At 28.7% G+C, this 23477-nt stretch overlaps 2 protein-coding genes across 4 annotated transcripts in view; one reads left to right on the top strand and one right to left on the bottom strand.

The window, feature by feature from the left end:
* The window catches only part of LOC112691023 (band 3 anion transport protein), a 61369-nt gene extending 40107 nt beyond the window's left edge, over positions 1-21262 (bottom strand). Inside the window, exons 1-2 of one of the 2 annotated variants that reach the window (XM_025565133.1) lie at positions 20716-21262; positions 8283-8565 (exon numbers count right to left, since the gene is read on the bottom strand). In XM_025565133.1, coding sequence (XP_025420918.1) covers positions 8283-8348 — 66 coding nt within the window. In that variant the 5' untranslated portion in view covers positions 8349-8565; positions 20716-21262. The remainder of the gene's footprint in view (positions 1-8282; positions 8566-20715) is intronic. The other variant, XM_025565134.1, reaches the window with a different exon arrangement.
* Positions 1788-15764, top strand: LOC112691024. Of its 2 annotated transcripts, XM_025565136.1 has the most exons (3): positions 1788-1888; positions 11721-11955; positions 15472-15764. In XM_025565136.1, exons 2-3 carry the CDS (start codon positions 11933-11935, stop codon positions 15737-15739), a joined length of 291 nt encoding a protein of 96 aa, XP_025420921.1. In that variant the 5' UTR covers positions 1788-1888; positions 11721-11932; the 3' UTR covers positions 15740-15764. The 2 variants fall into 2 exon arrangements, 1 of the variants encoding a protein (XP_025420921.1); XR_003149268.1 differs by lacking the exon at positions 11721-11955 and having other exon boundaries at positions 15472-15555.
* Positions 21263-23477: the final 2215 nt, after the last annotated feature.

Raw genomic sequence — 23477 nt, 5'->3', positions numbered from 1 at the left:
CATTTTTATTTTCCTTATCTCCACTATTCTGAGGCTTTTTATTTGGTTGCTAAATATAAGTTTTTTACGAGACTGGGTTATTAACCCAGCACCCAACCCTCAACCTGGAGGACCAGACCACTCTAATCAATTAAGACCGGAGTGGGGCTATTGTAGCACCCAATGAAGGTTACTGGGCGATGGGAACGCCACTTTCCCAATCTAGTAGATTATATCTTATTAAATGCACATGAGAAAAATTTACATTATGAAATAATGTAGTTAGAGTCCCACATATTAGTGTACTATTATATAATGAAACACTCATTATATTAATTTTATAACATTTTTATATAGTCGTAGAAATTTTAGCCAAAGTGTACTAAATATTTCAATCAGTAGTGTCTAGTGTCTCTACTGTGTTTACTATAATAAGTACTTCTACCGATTAATATCATGATTAAACGTTAGTTCATTTTTGGACGTGTACTAATTTAAAGGAATTTATAGGATAAAATATAGTTGTTTCACAAAAAAATTCCGCAAGAAATACTCGTATTTACAATTTTTTTCAAAATGATTATTTTTAGGAATGGACGAGTCACTATATCATTATAACGTTTTACTTTTACAAGCATTAATAAATCATGATATCAGAAAAACGATTTCAATTGCATCTCAGCGAATTCATTAAGGTTTACAAGTCTTAATTGTAATTGCAAAACTAACATTAATTAATATTTCCGATGAAATTTGAGAATAGTTCAAAAATAGTTCAATTAATCTTATAATAAGTAAAAAATCTTAAACTGGATAAACAACCAATTAAATTAAAATAAAATGCAATTTTTTATCGTAAATAAAACTTAATGTACACAATAATACAGTTATTTTATCATATAATATTTATTATTATTAATAATAATAAAAATATCAACATCAACAAAAATAATAACAACAATAAGAATAATAATAATAATGGTGAATATTAATTGCAGATCGTTACGAAATATAAATAAGGGCCCCCACACGAACTTGTTTAGTGGGGACAATTATTTTTTCGAAGAAATAAACAACAGTTACAATTAGAATAATATTAGTCATATATAATGATTATTAGTGAAAATAATTAACTAGTAATCTATAAAATTTGAAGCGCAATCGAAAAATTATTTTGACAAATGATAATCTAAATATTTAGATTAGAATTAGAATATATCAAAAATAATAAAATAGTATAACACTATACAAGTCTTAAATTTAAATTCTTTGAGTTCATGAAGAGAAATCCTAATCTTTTTTTTCTATTATAATAAGCACATTGTAACAAAAGCAAAAAATTACGTATTACAATTCTAAATAAATAAATACATTTTGAAGTTTCTCAACTTATAGTTAAATTATTGTTGTCGGCGCCAATATATTATAATTTGGTACCTATTTGGAGCGTACGTAAATATCTCGCCGCCGACCGACACACAAACACTCGCGCACATTATAGCGTTATTTTTGTATTTATTTTTGTTTTAATTATATTTTGTGTTGTGAGTTATATAATATGTTAATCAGTTACCGGCGCGTTATCTGCTGTCACCGGCTCACAGTTGCACGTAATTTAACACGGCCGCCGCAATTTTTGTCGCTCTCTGCACGTCGTTCGTGAATTGTCCATTGCGCGTTTGCGAACATTTTTTCTCTTTTACAAAAATTTGTTATAGGCACGAATTGCCAGTATTATTATTATCATTTTTTATTATATTATTTTACGTGCGCTAATCGCCACTAAATGTTGTGAATTTTATTATATTATTATTGTGTGTGCGCTAATCGCCACTATTTTTTATTATTATTGTATTTTAAAGTATAGTTTTTAGGTAGTTGCAGCTGGCCAGTCTGCGTTCCACAAACTGTGAGTTTTTATATATTTATTTTATTATTTAATTATTATTGTGTCATATTATTATTATTATTATTTATTATATTGGTTGTGCCGAATCGGCATTTTAGTTAGGCTCAAATAGCCAGAGTATATATTATTATTATTTATACAATTTACGTGTTGCTGTGAATTATTTTTTGTAATTACAATATTTATTTTAAATTTTATAATTTGTTGTTGGGCCAGAAGGGCCGATTCCTATAATTTATTTTATAAATACAGCAACATAGTTACCATATTTTTTACATTATTTTAGTTACCATTTTTTATTCCTTCCATAATTTTAAGTACACACAACATACATACACACATACACACCACTTACACACATAGTCGGACAGTAGTCGCGCGGCGATCCCAACCACTGCTGTCCGATCTATTTACAAAATACACACACATTTTACAAAGGTCGGTCGGTGTGTGAGTGCAGCGCACGGAGTATTTAGGTAACCGGGTACGCGTATCATTGCTTTACGCTCCCGGTCCGTACAATTGTCTTTTAGTGTTGTACACTATGCCATCTCGATTTAAACTATAAATGTACAACTGTTTCTATAATTTGAAATACGATATCAATATAAATAAAATGGGATTTAGTACAAAATAAATTAGTTTGAAATGATTATAATTCATTATTTAATATATTTTATGGATATAAAAATAGACTACAAAAAAAGGCATTTAAAAGTTTTACGATTTGAAGTTAACATAAATGTAATAGTAAATAATACCTACTATAATTGTTACAATGAAAAATTACACTGTATACACTTTCCAGTTCATTTATCACTCATATAACTACATTATCATCCATATTTAATAAATGTTTCTATTTAAAACAACGTTATAGATATGTTAGTTTTAAATTTTAAATATTGAAAGCGTTGTGCATTTATGATTAAAACACGTACAATAAACAAGGTACTAACCTTGGTAGAAGCTATATCAATAATAATACTAATTATTCTAGCTCTTAGTTTCACAGAAGTTTAACTGTGTACTTTATTAACTTTTTAAATAGTTGAATATTGTACAACAGTTACAACAGTTATCATTGATCTACAAGTAAGTTCACTTCAATTAAATAAGTTATAATTAAATACATGACTTCAAGAACATTAAAATAGGGGCACATTAATTCGTACAACATAAATAAAGGTTAAAAACAAATTAAAACAATTCGTAAAAATATATATTGTATTAATAATTAATATTTATCAAAATTTATATAAATATCATTTTTATCTTATATTTTTCTGATCAATGTGTATTATAAAACAATTTTGAAAAATTCGCACTAAGTCGCAGATAATAAGAAACTACATAATATAGATTAAAATTTAATGCAATTCCATTTGTTATAATATGCATAGTAAACTACTATTATTATTTTACGCACTTTTTAAAACGAAACAATTATTTTTTGGTATATATTACCTATAAAGCAATACAACCTATAAATTAGTTATATCATAAATTTATTTTATGATATACATTGTATATTTCTTTAGGATTATTAATTATTTAATAATATTTTTAGTTTATAATTAGACTTTATCAAATAAAATAGTTAATAGTAAATAAAAAAACCACATAGTTAATTGATCGAAATAATTATAAGTTTTGGTTGGTTAATAAAGGTTAAATTTCTCTAATTTTTACTAGCTAGAAAATATAACTGACATTGAAGGTGAAATTACCGCGAAAAATCTATTCTAATATTAGCGTACACAAAAATACACATTTACTATATTTTTGGCAGATAATAATGAAACAAATTAAATTGACAACCCGTCAGTTTATATACATTCAAATATTTATTCATCAGTAGTCAGCACCACTATAGTTATAAGCATTTTCCAAGGTCTTACACTCAAGTGTTAAATTTTAATATAAAAAAAAAGCGTCAATCTCGTACAAATAAAATTTTATTTCATGGTGAAATTCAAAATTATAGACTGAAATATATATACAGTTATTTTATTGAAACAAGCTTATGAATTATACCTTATTATTTAAATATTTTGAATTCAAAATTTTCAAAATGTTTTAAATTATAATTTTTTAATGAATAATATTATAGTTATACAGTACAAATTTTGAAATTATTTTTGCTTAATTTTTTAAAATTCATACGTAATTAAGAATGAACATTTTAAACAAAAATTTAAAAAAAATGATTAATTCTGAAAACACGTATTTTTAATAATGTATTACATCATAGATTATTTAAAGAAAAAAGAGCAACAATATGATACATTACTTTTCCTTATTTTAACAACAGTTAACTATATATCCATACATAATTAACAAAATAATATTAAGCTAAAAAAAAAAAAAACAGGAAATTAATTAAGTCTTAAATATTTAACTATTATCATAGTCAATTGTTATATGAACTATCAGCTAAACATGTTAATAATAACAAAATTGTGTTATTTTGAAAAAAACTCAGTGTATTAATTGATAAACTTTATAATACAAATATAAAAAGTATTAATTTAAAAATATAATTGATAACCTCTTTTAACTCATCACACTAATATTAAAATTAATTTAAAATGTTCCTATTTCATTGTTTTATTTTAACTACTTTATTCTATATAAATATAGGTCAACTAAACACCTGCATCAATATAAATTACACAATTAAAACTGTTGTGGATCGTAAATCAATAAAAACAGAAAATATACTTTATTATTATAAAAAATAGATAATTTGAAGATATTGAATATCTTAAATCTTAATTTGTTGCCCCTGTCAATTACAAGCTCAACAAGATTTAGATCGGCATAACATATTATGCCGATCTATTGATTCGATAAGGATTTTGAGTAATCATTTATTTGGATTCGCCGTGAAGTCTACTTAATAATTTATTGTTAGACATTTAAATTTTCATCTTTCTGAATCTAATAATATATATAGTATACACTCCTTCGACAAATAATGTGATATACCCTTGGTAGCTTATTAAGGTAAATTAATTATCATGAAACAAAAGGATCAAATTTATTATTCATACGTCATTATAGTAGAATAGCAAACATAATTTATTATTACGAAAAAGTAGTTACATATCTATTCTGTATGTATCATTTATCATTCATACATTGAATTGTAGTTTTTATTATAACATAGAATATTTAATATGAATATAAGTTATTTATATATTTATATAATGCTACAGTAAATTATTGTTTACAATAATATTACTCAATTTAATTATTATGAAGTATAAACAGGAACCATATGTGTATATTAGTGCTTTACATGGCTCGGTTTAGTCGAGTCTTATCGTATAACAATTGAAGGTCTGACTCCATATTTTTATGAATATAAAATATAAGAATTCGACCAGGTTCTGGTATAAACTATAATCATTTCAATTCGGTCCGGTTTCTAAAATAAATTCAGATCGATTCGGTCCCGGTTATACAGTTACAGCTTGTTTAAAGTCCATCGAATAATGATTTTAAATTATAAAGAAATTTTATAGAATTAATAACACCATTTACTCATATATTATCACAGATAACATTAAACCAGATGATGCGTTCTCTATGCTGCAATGTAAATGCCTGCCAATTCAACTATATTCAATGTAGTGTCACAACATTTCATTGTACGAAATGTACAAACATTTTACCATAATAATAATTATTAATAATTTTAAATTGTTCGCAAGTGAATGAATTAGACATTATCACAGGGTCATATCAACAAAATGCACCATTAAACAAACATCATTTTCAAAGAACTTTTTTTAATAGTCGTCTCACTGCATTGAATATAGTATGGATTGTTTACATTTTCAAAAAAAGCTGAGTGCACCTTCTGGTTTAATCTAAGATACTGTGAGTATACAACGAATAGACCCACAATCAACTTGTTATTGAATTATTTATTTGTATTTCATGAATTATATACAAGTTCATTGTTAATTGTGTAAAATATTCAGAAATAAAATATTATTTTGGATCCAGAAAAAAAAAATTATTTTAGATTCAGAAAAATAAAGGAATTATAATCATATATAGTTTTATAAAAGTAGTGACCAATTTTTGCGATAAATAAATCTATCTACTTGTAAAATTACCACTAATATGATAACAAGCACTATGTGTACATTGTAACAGCGGTTTTGGTGAGTCACTTTGGGTTTCTTTAACGTAATTATAAATAAAGACATGTTGGTATGTCGTAATTCTAAGTTTCGACAATTGCTCGACCGTGCTTGTCTCCTATCCATCGAATGAGTCTTTTTATTGTATTTTTTGTCTCTTCGAGCTTGTTTTTATTTTTTCGTTCCAACACCGCCACAGTAACCTTTTTTAATATTTATATAATATTATAACACTCCGTTGAGCACCTTTATTATTCGTTTTTTCGTATGCGCTTTTATTAATATATTGTAACTTTTAATAATTAATTACATTCGCTCAATTGTATTTCGTCGCCCTACTGTGAATAATCAATGGTAGTCGTGTACATAGCACACCAACCAACCACCCAAAATATTATCATGGGAATCAATATTTTACCCCTGCATCATTGTTTTATGTATACTTTTAAGTATACACACCTTAGAGCTGTTTATGGTATCTATTATTATCGAATATATTTTCAAGAACAACGGTTGCAATTATTCGCGTTATGGTTAAGGTGACATGAAAAAGCTTGTATACATCTACCACGCCACGCCCGTCTGATAGAATTTGTATTAAATGTATACAATGTAGTTTATATGTATTTTAATTACAAATATCATTATTTTAAAATGTTTTAGTGTTACTTAATACCTACATTTCCCTACATTTTAATTTTGTTTTTAAAAAACTAGACGTCGATTTATGTAATTTAAGTTGAAAATTCATCTTGTTTCAATTCAATTGTTTTAGTTAATAACTAAATAGAAACATAATGGTAATCTGCAAGAGAATATTAATGGTACCAATACCTTATTCTAGATATTAATTTACTAATCAAATAATTATGGGCTAATGTTTTATTATTAATATTTCATATATTAATTAAAAATGCAGGAAAAATAATTCTAAAACATTTTTTTTTTTTAAGTTTTTTTCTAGTTTTTATTTATAAATATATAATCGGTAAAATCTTTTTATACATTAATATGAGCTCATAGTAGAAACCAAGAGGTTACGCTAAACGCATTTTCCGTATGCATTTTTAACTTGTTAAACCTTATTATTGTATTGTATTATTTTAAATAAAATTGGTCTTTTTTCCTTTTTATAACTATAATTATTATACAAATTAAGAATACCTATATGAAATAAATACTAAAATATCTAAAAAGACTGAAATTAAAAAAAAGAAAAAAAAAGTGTACTTAGTTTTTACTACTCTTAAATTAAAAAATTTGACAAAAACGTTATATTTGCTGTGTAAAACCCTGTGTAATCTCGGATAAAAAATTGGTCACTGATAATATTTTTTATAATCAGAGAGCTTGGAAGACTCGGGACGGGTTTGGATCGGATATGTGTGAATACATACACTGAAAAACAAGAAGTTCATACTTCTGTGTACACGGATACTTTCACGGAAGGGACTCGAAACGGACTCGTAAACGGATCGGATGTGGTGAAAGGATCCTTATCATTATCTTATCACCGACATATTTTTTGTACATTCATTGGATTTGTAATATTTAAAAACTTTTTATATGAGTAGATTATACATAAAAAATTAAAGGATTAATAACTAATGTTAATAATTTAATTTAAATAATTGCACTTGTGAAATTGTTTTTTTTTTTATGAATTAATTGATAAATAATAGAAGTATCAAAGGAAATATAAAAATAATATAATTATATATACATATATACAAATCTTCCATATAGTTAACTTGACAACATTTAAATTTTACTTCAGAATATAATTATAATATTATATTATATTCCATGCCAGTAGCAATATTTTATTATTTTCTATTTAAATAGATATATATTCAAAATAATGAGAAAAGAAAATTGCAATCAAAAATATTTTTTTATAATTTATATAAAATATATAATAATTAACTATTTTTATATAGTAAAAATTAAAATTCTAGCTCAATACTTGAAATAGGAAGTATTTTTAATTATTCGAGGGTGAATTACTAAAACCTAACATATTATATGTTTTAAGTATTTTATATGCTTATATTACCAACCCTACTTTTTATTAATTAGTAATGAAATTAAGTTAGAAAATAAATACAATAAAGATATATTGGTTGGTCCTCAATAAGTCTACGTCAAATGTAACAATAAAAATTCTGACTCCACAACAAAGATAAATTATCTAATTTAAATTTGTGATAAATGTAAACAATAAAATAAAAACTTACCGCGCTATTTGCATAATCCGCGGACGTACTGGATTGGATCTTGTTTTTCTTTTCGTTTAAACTCATGTTGGCGTTTTAGAGCAATATTATTTATGTAGGAAATAGTATGTATTACTATTATTGAACAATATATACAGTTTAAATAGTATGTTATGGTATCTTTTTTCTTGGCGCTCGTCCTATCCTCGCTGGTCGACAGCTCGAACTCATGGATCGCTGTACCGGCGTCCCTTCCGGTCGTTTTGATACAACAGATGCCGTCCTGATGAAATTATGTACCTCACTGTTAAATAAATACAAATAAAAGTATTATAATTAATCATTTTTACTTATGAATAGTCCTGATTTAAAAAAAATAGTATTTTAGTTTTTAAATGTATGAGTTTCCATACAGTTTATATATATATAAATTTGTATATTATACATAAAGTTAGGTAAATGTTTTCAGATAGATGATTATTGCAACCAATATAAATTTTCAAATACACACAAATAGGAACAATATTTAATGTACAATGTAGAATCGATATTACGGCAAGTATTTTACATAAATGGCTCACCTCTGTCAAACTACAAAATATTAATCTCGATATTAATACAAATTTAAATTTAGCATTAATTATAAAGCTAATGTTATTTATTCATTAGCTGAAAGCAGCTGAATAATGTTAATTTTATCGGCTAGTGTTAAGAATATCCATTTGTATTAGTAGCTAAAATCCGAAAGTTTGACATTAGTCAAAAGCATTGACTATTCGGCTAATCTTAGATCAGCCATATTTTGGACACTAGCCGTAAGATATACAAAGGTACTTCAAGAACTATATTTACATTTACATAACTTAAAGAAAGAAAATTACTGCTCTCAACAACCATTTTGTTGTACACGCCACCTTTTTGAAAACAAAAATCCAGAATTAGATTTAGTACAATTAATTGCCATTATTTTAGAACATTGGAGATGCAATCAAAGAAAAAAAAAACGATGAGTATGTGATCTTGATAAAATCTAGGGTTCATATAACTTCGTACCATATTTTAATCAAAATTATAATTTTTTTTGAGTATATTATAATATTATATAATTTTCTTGTTGTGTCAATTTAAACAGTTTATGTACATTTTAAAGCGTATAACTGCGGTCGAAAGGTTTTTGTTTTTTCTTCAATTTGGGAAGCTGGTATGCAGTGTATGTCTAAGCATACCCTCTACTGCATTCCTGCTTCTACAGAGCTCAATCACATTTATACTTAGAATATAAGTAATTGGCAGGGCCATCTTAAGCTTTGCAGAGGTCCATGGGCACCCGGATCTAGTAAGCCTACATAAATTGTATAAAAAACATCAAAAGTTTATTTAATATGATAATTAAATAAAAACTGTGTACATTTTAAAGAATTATAAATGATATTTTACTGTTATAACTTTCAACAATGAACTTATAGTTTATGTATATCGTTAAGTAAGCAACGGTTGTTTTCGAGGTTTTTGTTGTGCAAAATCTTCAATTATATCTTCGAAGTCTAGTATTTAAAGGAAATCACTTTCTATGCACATTGTTGACAAATTGGTGCTCCGTTCTTGCAACATAGTTGTTCGTAATTCGTTTTTATTCTTTTCAGTTGTGAAAATGAGCGCTCCCCACTGCAACTGGTGATCATAAGACAAAGGAAAATCCTTGTGGCAACTTAAAGGTTTTCAAGTATTCCCTTAAATGAAAACATTCTGAATTTAACTCATTAGTATTTATGTTATCACAATAGAAATCTGCCAATTCTTTGCATTTTTTTTTCAAATGATCAAGTTTGATTGTTTGTAACTGAATTAAAAAACTAAAACGTTCATTAATTTCTTTGTACGATTCAGATCGTTGCTTTAAATGCGTATTAAGCGTGTCAACTATGGAAGGAACGTTTCTACATAACATTTTTTTTTACCATCCAACTGCATAGTCTCTGATGGATTTTCTAAAAAAGTGATACGTGTGCCGCCAATTCTTTTTCTTTGCAATTTATTTTTGTAGTCAGAATTTGGTTTTATTTCTTTAGCGGCCGATGCATACTGATCAAAATTATTTTGTGCATTACTAATATACTCGCTTAGTGACGCAAACAGTTTTGTTGCAACGTCCATTGTTATAGAATTATTCTGTAAACTTAAGCTTGTTTTATTTATAGCTCTCAGAAGGTCATTTCATGTCTCAGTTAGAATAATGGTCTCCAATTTTTCCATTTTTTTGCCAATACTTTGTACCTCGTTTCTCGTTTCTGCTGATTGATCAGTGTTTTTAGCGATTGCTAATAAAGCTTCAAAAATATGATTATAACCATTGTGCAAAGCATTAATAGCATCAGCGCGTGCAGATCATCTGGTTTCAGATAAGCTTTTAAGAACTTTTTGTTCGCCTAAACATTCTTTTAATATCTTCCATCGATTGTTTGAACTCGAAAAAGAATTGAACAATTTCTGGACGAATTGAAAGTATGCTACTGCTTCTGAAAATCATCCAACCGCTTGGACACCTACCAGATTCAACGAATGTGCTGCACATGGGACGAAAATTGCAAATTTACATTGTTCTTTAATTCTTGCCAGTAGACCAAAATACTTTCCTACCATATTTACGGCGATGTCGTAACTCTGCCCACGACAATTTTTTATTGGAATTTTTAGGTTTTCCAAAAAGTCTAAAACCGTATCTGCTATATATTGCGTTTTATGCTCTTCGATAGACAAAAAATGCAAAAGTCTCTCAATAAGATTTCCATCTTTAACAAACCGTACAATAAAAGTGAGTTGGTCCACATGAGACAGGTCTGATGTGGAATCGACAATTATTGAGTACTGTTTTACTGCTTTTATTTCACTAATAATCGTTGTTAACACTTTTTTCCCCATTATATTAATAAATTCGTTGCAAATATTTGCAGACAAATATGATTTACTTCCTTTTCCACGATATCCGTAGTTTTGTATATAATCAGTTAAAAAAGGATTAAACTCGCTTATTATTTCTGAGTATCCCAAATAATTACCGTTATTTTGAGATCCCAACATTTCATCATTACCACAAAATCCAAGTCCTCTTGAAGCCAAGAACTTCACCACAGCAACAATCTTTTTGAGTACACTCTTCCAATATTTTTGCTTCTTGAGACATACATTATTAATTGGATACAATTTATGCGACGATTATCCGATTAATAATGTATTACTTTACTGGTCTAATTATTTTAAATTATAATTTAAGTATATAACACCTAATGATTATGCATTGTGTGCAAGTAAAATACTTCAGATATATTTTTACGATTAGTTAAATGAATTAATCAAAATGTTATTTAACTTAACGTTTAACAAAACGTTTCACTAATATATTTCATAATATATTAAGCGTGTTAACTGGAGCAAAATATTTATTAGAATTAATTTTTTTAGGAACTCCGGGGACATTGAGAAAAAACTGTGGAGAGTTAATAATTTTAGATTATCATTAGTAAATTAAAGTAGATATCTTTGAAGATAGGTTTGATAATTATTCTAAAGCGACGCTATGAGTAAAGATTAAAGAATACAATTAGATCTGAATTTTCATACTCATATATGAAAACCCTAAACATAATAATAACGGGTTATGATTGATTGGATTTATGCCTGTTACGAGTACAAGAAGGTGAGTAAATACATCCACTCTTGAGCTAATTATAATGAATTTAATTAAATCTATATTTTACTTTTACATTTTTACTATAGTTAGAGGCTTACACATCAAAAGACTTACACAAAGATTGGACATGTAGTTATATAAATTATAAATTTAACAATGTTATACAACACAAACGAATTAAACTGGTTAATTATAAATCGGGACTTGATCGTATGATCGTATTTATAAATACTATAATTGAAAATTAAGTTTTTTTACTCTTAAGCGGATAATTATTTGATTGAGAAATAGAATAAGTGAAATAGATTAGTTAGATATTTAGCATTGCTAAATGTTCATTTATTTTATAATCATTTTATTTTTGCAATAATAAGTTAACAGAATTAGAGTTTTTAAAGTATAAAAATAAATATGTCTGAAGTTTGTGAGAATCGATTAAAAATAGTCATAACAAAAACTATAAAAAATTAATAACCTATTGAATAAAACTAAATTTGATATTGGATGAATTTTAACCCCCTCCCAACCATATTAATTAATTTCTGGATCTAACTGGTTTATGTTATTAGAAAAAGGAACTAAATTTTCTTGAGGCTAGGTAAATTGGGTACTTTTTGAAAGCGGTAAGTTGAGTCCCGGAGAAAAAAAGGTAGTAGGTAAGTTGGTTCCTGGCTAATACTCTGATTTCTTTTCAACAATAAAATATCAATGTAATCATTGATCATGCCTAATTAAGATATCTATATTATACGGGCGTGAATATATATAATATTATGTTTGATATATTATGCGTATCCAGTTATCACCGATTTTTATGATGGATTTTTTTTATGGATATTTTGTGATTATATACTAAATACTTATATCTCAGTTGATGCTAAATTTATCCCAAATATTTTGTCTCAATTTACTGCTACCACCATCGTGCGTAAAACCAATAGATGTGAATCATATCATTCACAATTACACCGTTAATTTAACATTCCTCGTCATAATATTTTTAACTTTATGGACGAATTTTTAAAAATACAGTAGAGACACAAGTAGAATTACAAAACACAAACCAAAAAACGAAAAGTACACTCGATAAAGAACATAACTTAAGGAAGCAAATGACAAAATACACTAATAATATGATAACCCGATTTGAGCTTGTTCAATCCATATCATTTAAATTTTTACCAAGTGCACAATTTATAATTTATTAATTTTTTTATTAATATTTTATTTATATTTTATATTTTACAACATGCATGGTTTTAATCCATTTTTTTTGTATATTATTAATAAAAATAATTTGTTTTTGCTGGGGCCCAATTTACTTACTACCTTTTTTTTCCAGGACGCACTTACTACCTACTTTTTTGCAGGACCCAGTTTACTTACAAAATATCATCAGGTAAACGTGGAATTAGTTCCGGGTTAAGTCAATTAAAGTGTACGAATATAAATACATTTTAAAACTTATTCCATTAAAAACTTACACATCTCAAATCAGATATAATATTTTCTAAGTCTAGATATTTTAAAGTTAAAATATCGTACATCTGTTTTGAAGATTGTGAACGTGTAACGTGTAACGTGTTGATCCTGCACAAAACTTGAATCTTCTCTCTCTCTCTAATTGAATAAATGCTTCTAATCCATCATCTTTACGTTTTCGTTTTTGTGTTGTCGTAACAGCTGTTGTAGAGGACGAGGCTGAAGAGATGTTATAATTACATCTTGCTTCAGTTTCATATTCTGTTGTCATGGCCGACTCAGACCGTTCAAGTTCAAATTCCTGAAGTTGAGGGTCATCCCGAGAAGTACTATCATTTTGATCTTATGTCATATTCGTGTCAAATTTGTTTACCAGACTAGCATATGTAGACTCAGAGGAATCCATTAAATGGCTTTCTGTTGATTCCTCTGGTTCAATAATATTTCGATCTTGTTTTCGGGGTATTAAAATAACTTTTAAAAATGACAAGGACTCAAAATATGGCCAAGTTCCTGTGTACTCCGGTTCATTGTCGGCATCAGCACCCGAACGAGGCTTGGGAATTTTTTTTAATTCTTTCGCATAAGTATCCCTTAAATTTTTCCATTTTTTTTTTTGCCCCATCAGCTGAAATAAAAAAGTATTGATACTCCAGATGATAACAATAAGGGTCGAAATGATTAAATGTATATCAGGGCTTCAAATCGTAATTTATTGCGAAATATTTCTTTTTATAACTAAGATTTGAAATTTCAACACAAGATTCCCTATACCGTGTGGTGCCCAGATAACTTTTTTCTTATCTACAAAATATTTGTTAGTTATAATAAAAAAAGGTTAATGAATGGCATTAAATTTGAATTCAATGATATAATATCATTGTATACGAAAAACGATTCTGAGCGAAGATGGTCAGTCAGTCTATAATATCTTACTAAGTGTATTAGATGATATTATTGTCAATAAAGTAATTAATTTTAATATTAGGCATTAGTATTTACTACAGTCTACATGCAGTTAGTTTAATTCATTTTTCCCAAAAAAAATTACATTTGAAAATGTCATTACGTGTATGTAAAATATAAAATAAATATAACAATATAACAATATAAACTAAGAGTTTCATATACCAACAAATAATATTTTTATTTTACAACAAAATTACTAAAATTGTTAACTTTGGTTTTAATGATGTGTAATTTCGTCCAAATTTGAATTTAAAATGTTTGTAAAAAATAACTTTGTAAATATTTTTTTTTTTAGATTTTTTGGTTACAGTATGAACAATTTATGAGAATGATTGCTTTAAATTTTCAATTCTTAGTTATAAAATTAACTACCATGATTGATAATTATCGAGATTTCGATAAATTTTGTAAAAATTCTAACTTTAAATGCTTATAAAAAAAATCGTGCCTATGTATTTTTAATATTTTTCAAATGCTATTGTAACAATATATCAGGAGCCTTGTATTAATTTTCAAACTTTTTTCATTGAACAAATAACATTTTATTGATATTTATAGAAAAAAAAACTAAAAAAAATGAAATTTGAATTTGTCCGTAAAAAGTTCAAAATAATTCAAAATATTCTCAAAATGTATGGTTTATATAAACTAAAAATATAAACTCAGTGAATTTTTCATGCATCTACAGTTATTCATTTTTGAAATACAACAAAATAAAAAAATCGCTACATGAGAAATCGAGTGAATACCAAATGTTGTAAAAATATGAACTTCAAACGCTCATAAAAATTTATTTTGACTCTCTTTTAAATATTATTTTTTTTTTTTTTTAATAAAAATAGACAAACTTATGATAAATCTTGTAATACATTTTAAAATCTTAGATTTAAAAATAAAATAATAATTTTATTAATTTCTAGCTCAAAATAATTTGTAAACTATTTAGTCATTTTTACGTATTTTGATAAAATTTGACCTAACCTATCATTAATATAATATTATTTATTTAATAAATCAATAAAATCGATGAAATTAAGTTACTTTGAAAACATATACTTATTATTATTTCAGATACTTAGCCACGGGCATACAATTCCGGCAACTCGCTTTCTCTTTCAGAATTTCAAAATCGGCGATAGCCACAATCGTTTCAGAAGTATGTAAAGCTATATGGACAACATTACTATCGAAACACATGCCTGAACCAACAGAAGATAATTTTAAAAAAATAGCGCAAGGTTTCTGGGACAGGCGACAATTCCCCAACTGTTTAGGAAGTATTGACGGAAAACACATACGTATAAAAAAACCAAGCAACTCCAGTTCCATGTATTATTGATATAAATCTTTCTTTTCAATCGGGTTATTAGCTGTAACTGATGCAAATTATAAGTTTGTTATGGTAAGCGTGGGCTCTCCTATGATAAAGAAAATGACGCAGGCGTTTTTGATGAATACCCCTTTAGGCATGCTATAGAAACGGGACGACTAAAATTACCTACAGATGAATTACTGCCGGGCTCCAGTATCAAGACTCCTTATGTTCTCTTAGGGGATGCAGCATTTCCTCTAAAGAAATATTTAATGAGACCATTTCCGGAAAAAACAACAACTAAAGACGATGCTAAAGATAATTATAACTATCGGTTATCTCGAGCAAGAATGGTGGTAGAATGTTCGTTTGGTTCTATAAGCTCTAAATTCAGAATTCTGCAAAAACCTATCGAAACCAATGTAGAAAACGCAGTCTATATTGTGAAAGCCATAACTTTGTTACACAACATCATGTATGATTTGGAATCAATAAATGACACTGAAGTTAGATTATTCCAGGATTCATACCGAAACACACCAAGAATACTACAAAATGATTTTCAAAAAAGACTTAATGCTTCATCACGTGCAGCTACGCAAGTGAAAGAAAATTTTAAATTGTATTTTGAACAACATCCCATACAAAGAATGTAAATAATTATGTTTGAATAAAAATATGTCATATGTACTTACATGTGTTATTAATTATTTTGGCAACTTCCTCCCATTCGCGGTGTGCTAATAATCTATTATTATAATTCTTACACCTCTTGTCCCACAATGCAGGGCGTTCTTGGACAGCACTGATCAAATTTTCAGGCATTGTAATGTTAATAGCAATAGAAAATTGAAAATGAAAATTATTGGACTAGTGTTCGTGATGGTCCATAAAATAATAATATAAAATAAAATAAGTTGTCATATAAAATATCGTCGGATTATTATATGTCACTACTCATTCAAACATGTTCCGACACGTTCAGACGCGACTAAACGCGTGAAAATATCAAACTATTTGATCACGATCGCATCGCGCCGCAACACATCGCTTCGCGCTTTGAGTGCATTTGACCACATAGGCCACTTTCGGCGAAGGCAATTGTTTGTAATTTTCGCGTCGCATCGTGTTCGCGTTGAGTTCGCTCACGTAGGACCCCGTGTAAGACTTACCATGGTATTTTATGGGCGATTTAAAAATATTCAATATTATTCATTACAAAATCAAAATTGTGGTTTAAAACAGCACTTACTAAATTTAAAGAAAATAATATTCGCGACGTAATGATTTTTTTCTTCTAAAATATTGTTATGTTTAAATGTTATAATAGTACCTAATTGAATACATTTATAATTTTTTGATTAAACAATATTTTAAGACATTGTATAACACCACCTCAGAAATATTCTCCTCTAAATAATTTATAATACGTTTTGAACTAAAATATGAACCTAGACGTTATAGTTTTGACTGATGTTTCGGAATTTTAATATATTAAACGAGACGGAAAGTTAGTATAAGCAATATACATTGATATTACGTCCTTTTAAATTATATTACTTGCTTATTAATATTGCTGTAACAAATATATTGTAATGAAACTAATAAAGACAAAACCTGCATAAAAGGGTACCAATTTTATTACCAAAACTCAATTTTATTTCAATATTGTACTATATTAACATGTATTTTTATAGTTTATATTGATATACTAGAAAGTTAAATAATGAAACAGGTAATACAAATTTTTTATTAAGAAAGTCAATATTACAATCGATTTTTTAATCAGAAAAAAAAATATCATGGTAAATAAATTACTTAATTTGAATTAACCCTTGCTGGTTTACAGAGCTAATCCCCAACCATGATTGAATATTAATTTAATTTATTTTCCTAATTTATTCAAACAATAAACACATTATTGTACCTCGTAGATACAAATTTAATGAATTATAATGTTTACAAATACCAACATACTAATAGTATACTAATAGTATATTACATAAACCATAGGAATACAGATTACAAGTACATTATTTTAAAATAACTTTTAACTTCCATGATTTCTTTCTTTGTCTAAATTTAACTATATATTTAACTTAAATTTAATTTAATGTTTAATAATTGTAGAGATTTATATAGGTAGGTGAGAAAATCAATTTTTCTAAAAATTATTTAAGCCAATAGCTTAAAAATGTATGATACTCAAAAATGAGTTCGTTTTAATTTACGAATGTAAAATAATAATAATTGTTTTTTTATACGTATACATTCGGTTAAAATTATCAAAAAGATGGCTTTAAAATCAAATATTATTTTAAGACAAGTTAGATGTAAGTGATTGTTTTAGTTGTTTTTCGAACTCACTTTCATTTATTACAATGATCAGATTAGAAATTATTGCATAAAAGCAATTATTGCAAAAGCTAACTACATGTATATATAACTACCTGTATGCCAAAATAATGAGATAATTTTAAAAAGTGACTTGGAACAGTGTTTAATTCACCAAATGTAAGTTATTTTTTTAGAGGCTAGTATGATTTTAATAGAAACCCAAAAACAGTTTAAAATTAACTTATGTGATACTTAATATTAAAAAAACAGCCTTCAATTTTAAATTATTTTTTTCGGTTCTAAGTATTTTTCAATGATCAATACGACGGTGCAAACGAAAATTAGCAAATATCATTAATTTAATAATTACAGCCATTTAAAGTTTTCAGTTTTGTTCAAATAGCCTATGTTAATGTATGCTATGGAGCAATGGATAACGCGGCACTACTATAAGGGCAATAGATTTAAAACGCATAATACTGACTTAATTTTTTCACTTTTATTATAACAATAACATTGGTATAATAATATAATATTACGAATCATTTAAATTATATAATCGTAATTTATGATGAAAATGACGAGAAGTGGCTATTCGGCGATAAAAACGGTAACTACCCTTTAGTGTAGACGTTTGGGAAAAAGAACTGTGGAGGTGATTATATTATATTTACATCTATCTAACTCCGCAGCGAGCGAGTGACAACGCTGGCAATATATGTACTTTAAAAACCATATTGTATAATTCTGAGGCATACCCAAGGTAGTTTTACACAACAAATCGAGGAATGTTTTCAATTTCAATTGACCGAACAATCGAGTGACATCACTGGCATATTATGTGCTTTTTAACATAGGTAAAAATTAAAATAATCCCCAGAAAAAAGTTGTTAAAATACATTTTAGGAAAACAATATTTGAAGTATTCGTTTGGGCTCTACGCTAGAATTGATTAAATTATTGTTTTCAATGAAAAAATTGCAAAAAAACAACAACGAATGGCCCAAGTATCGAACACTGTACTCTGTACATCGCAATGTGATAATACTAATAGTCACCACAGTGCGACAATTCAACAACAATAAGAATAGTATGAGTATATATACTAGAATATACTAGAAACTAAAAAATTTAATAAACTCAAATTTTAAAACTAAGTCCATATGCCAAACACGGATTTCACCAAAAAAAAAAAAAAATGTTATCAAAAAAAAAGGGTAACCTAACCCTATACAGTTGAAATGTTCTAAAAATGAATTTGTATTATTTTTAAATAAAACCTAAGGAATGTAAATATGACTTCTTTTTTAGTGATTGTTGACAACATTTTTTTTTGTCTTTAGTCAAATTATTATTAAAAATATTGGTTATTCTCCCGAATACGAGACTACAAATAAGTAAATATAAGTTTATATACCTAATTAATAGATTCACACTTTTAACTAACAAATTATAGACGAAGCCCTCAGTAAACCCAAAGAAAAAAAATACCTGGAAAAATTCCTAACAATAATTAACAACCGAATAAATTCCTATGTTTTGTCTGTCAAGGCCCAAAGAAATAATAAATATTACAAGGAATTAGTGATAAAATGTTTATTCGGCAAATCATTAAACATGTATAAAAATATAGTAGTAAATATAGTCACTACTATGTTTATAAAGATCGATAAGGTACTTCACATTACGTGTGCAGATTCGTGAATACCTACCTACTTTATTTATAAAACCACAATTGTCTGCGTATTTCTCGCTTTAATAAGCATTAAAAATTATAATTCAGTTATAACACTTAAGGAAAAAATGAAACACTTCCCAAGATAATTACTTTTAATCTAGCTTAAAAAAATATCATCTTGATTCAAACAATAGACTTCTAGTTGATTACCGGACAGGTATTACGTTTCCAAACGCACAAATATAATAATGTTTTATAATAATATAATAATGAAGGTGTTATCATAAATATTATTAGAAGAATAAGTTTTTGATTTTTTTTTTTTTTTTAACGTTCACGTGTTGAACGACATAATAAGAACTAAATATTCTTACCGTCACGACTTCATTCAACACATAAATATTCAATATTAAAAAATGGTGAAAAAAAAACGCAATAATATTTTTTTGATAGTCCATTATCGTAGGCACATGGTATATTTTGCCAACGACCATAGTCATGTGCGTAACTAAAACGACGTTCGTATATAGACTAAATTTTATCTCGACACGTAGCAACATCATGTGGTAGGATATTCGTACAATATAATACTACGGTGAGCCAAAAATGTGTGAATCACTGGCTATACGTAAGAGTATGGAGTCCGCCGAAAACGTTGTCAAGGAAGGAAAATTACTTGCGAAATACCTCGAATCGAATAGGGAAAAGCTCACATCGTGTTCAATTTCGCGGTCGGCGAGGGGCGTGTGCACTATTGCGGCGGCGTGTCGTTAGACCGTAATGATAAGAACGGATAAGCGAAAAAAAAACGATACGAAAGGACGAAAAACGTACCGCGTGCACATACACCGTACGACACACGCACACACACAGGCATTGCAACTGCTAAAAAATAAATAAATATTTTATGTTTTTTTCTCCGTGATCTTGGTCTGCATACGCTTGATTTTATCGTTAAAATATTGTTACACAATAACATTGTACGTACCACGAAACGAAATCTGTCGTCGACTCCCGGTGTGTGACGATGGATTTGTGAACGAGCGCGTGCACCCTGTGCTTCGAGGGACAGCCACGGCACGGTACGATCGGCGAGTAATATTCGTGCGACGTAGTGGTCTAAGCGGGTTCACGAATGGGGCCACCGAAGGAGGAGGGGGTGAAACGCGAAAAACGAAACGGGAAAAAAAAAATAACAAAACCGAACGCGGCCGTTGCGATGGGCACACTGTGCGCGTGTGCGACAAACGCGCGACCGTGTGCGTAAAGAATGACACACAACGTACGTTACTGCCAACCGACGGACCGACGACGACTGGAGCGTTGATCACGAACCGCGACGGCTGTCGGTCGTTGTCACTGCGTCGCGCTTGACGGTCGGCGCCGGCAGCGGCGGTGGTGGTGGTGTCGGCGGGTGTAGCGCGCGCGCGGTGTAACACACCGCCGAAGAATCGCGTCGGTCGGCCAGCCAAACCCCGACGAACCGGACCGGACGACGGTCAACAGTACAACGAAAAAGACGAGCGTCGGTGCCGCGTGCGCGCATACCGCTCGCGAAGAGAAAATGCGATCGGCCGACACGGGACAATGATCTTTGCGGGGTGAAAGCGAACGCGGCACGGTCACGGTACCGAGGGGTTGTCGGGTAGGAGGTGGCCGTGCGGCGAACCTCGCCACTGTTCGGTCCCGGTCGGTCGTTCCGTAGAATGCCGCGAAAACGATCTACCGCCACTGTCCGCCAGATGTCGCGGTACTCCGTCGCCGACACCGCTGCCGCGTGTTCCGAACCGACCGGGTTCACGGGATCATCCGTTACGTTCGCAGATTAAAAATGGTATAGCATTATTAATGATAAGTAAATATTATAGTGTTTATAATCAACGGTATAACATAAGTTTACAGCTTGCACCAGACCACGGTTCAAGATATACTTAAACCGTATATCTTAAACCGTGCACCAGACGAAACGGTTGGAAGATCGGTTTTTGTTTTTCTTTCAATACATTAGTTGAATTTTGATTACCTTCGTATATCCCTGTTAAAGAAGTCCGGAACCTGGTGAGCTTGACACCTCTTCAATTCAAACAGCTCGTCAGTTTTAGTTGTTACCGTTGAACGGCTAAACTTGGGGCTTGTGGGTAACTCTGATCGAAATATTATCTTTTAGTTTTAATTCCATAACGGTTTCTTATCAACTCATTAATGTGATACAACAATTCTGTTGTTATCTTAATAGTTTTTGCAATCACTTTGACAGTGTTGTAGCATTATATTTTAAACGTAAGTATTTATTTTTATTAATTTTTTTATATTTAATATCTATCGTTTCGAAAACATCCAAAAACTAATCAAATTAATTTAATTGGTTAACAAGAATGTTTTTATTTATTATTTTATATGTAAATACTCATCAGGTACAAAATATATTTGTTAAATTCAAAAAATTAAAATAAGATTTTCATAAGAATATCATGAATGCCCCATGGTGTCAAAATTCAGTATAACATGGGACAATCAGAAAAATAAAAAAAACCTAAGAGTAGATAATTATTACGGTTTAAATGCATCAAAAATCAATAAATCAATCCTTAATTGAAAAAAAAAAAAAATTTTAATTGAAAATACGTCTAGATTAAATAATTTTAAAATTATTTACAATAGACTTTCAAAATTGTCCCAAATTCGGCCGTTTGAGGGTAATACCATTACTGAATTATTGATTCTATTCAATTATTGTACTGCCATAAAATATGGCCAAAATACAGTTTGATCATGATATTAAATAAACGTATACTTTCTTAAAAACGCCTATAAAATCTCAAAATCATATATTTATTTATACTTCTAAGATTTGAATTAAAAATTTAGTATTTCGAAGGTATATCATACGATGACACAACATAGAAGAAGAGCTTACAATAAAAATTACTAATTGCATTATTTCCAAGAATATTAAATAAACATATAATATTTTTAAGTAAAGTGCTGTTTATCCAATACTACTTTTTGTACCGTTCATGTTGTTGGTTTTAATTTTCTTATGTTCATGTTAATTTTCAAATTTTATCGAAACTAAGTTATGGCGTATTCGTGCATTCTCATGAAATCGCAAGAAAACGGAATTATTAAACCAATTACGATACGTACGACATACATGCTTTGATTTTCGTAACTTTCTAAACAATTTAGCAGCTGCAGATTTTTAGTTCTATTAAAGTGTATTACATACACAGAATGCCACTAGTATAGATACATTTGCACGTTCGCTCTCAGTTTATTTTCAGCACTCGCATATTAATCAAAATTACTGCTATTATTATACGATGTATACATGATACTAAGGTGCGGCCCTTCTAAGAGCGATATGCGTTTTTGTGTTAGCGTGTTGCGATTTTGCGCTTTAGTAATTTTAACAATAGAATGTAATTCATATGTGGGCACTGGCCTCAATGAGTGCACGTCGCGTGCAGCGCTGGAATCGCGATAATCGCTTAAAGAACAAAGTAGTTTCATATTCTGCGATTAATCGCTGTCAAAATGTCCGTTGGTTTTGTCCGAACAAATAACTACGACCGTCTTCGTATAGGGAACTATTGAAATCCTAGACATCCGAACTACAAAAATAGGTCCAACATGCAAAACTGCTGGGCAAACGTAGGAAACGATCTCAACATGAATGGTAATTTAATTAATTAATATTTTATATCTATGATTATAAGATTCTACAATATCTTTACCGAGGTATAATTA

This window comes from Sipha flava, unplaced genomic scaffold, assembly GCF_003268045.1.
Source record: "Sipha flava isolate LNK unplaced genomic scaffold, YSA_version1 549_pilon_pilon, whole genome shotgun sequence".
Lineage (NCBI taxonomy): Eukaryota > Metazoa > Arthropoda > Insecta > Hemiptera > Aphididae > Sipha > Sipha flava.
Note: the sequence above shows the minus strand (reverse complement) of the source record. Positions and strands in the feature narration are given on the sequence as shown.

Excerpts from the sequence above, each read along its gene's own strand:
- LOC112691024 (XM_025565136.1), top strand. The coding sequence starts at position 11,933 with ATGCCTGTTACGAGTACAAGAAG. Across the intron at positions 11,956-15,471 it reads CCTGTTACGAGTACAAGAAG|ATACTTAGCCACGGGCATAC; the intron begins GTGAGTAAATAC and ends TTATTATTTCAG.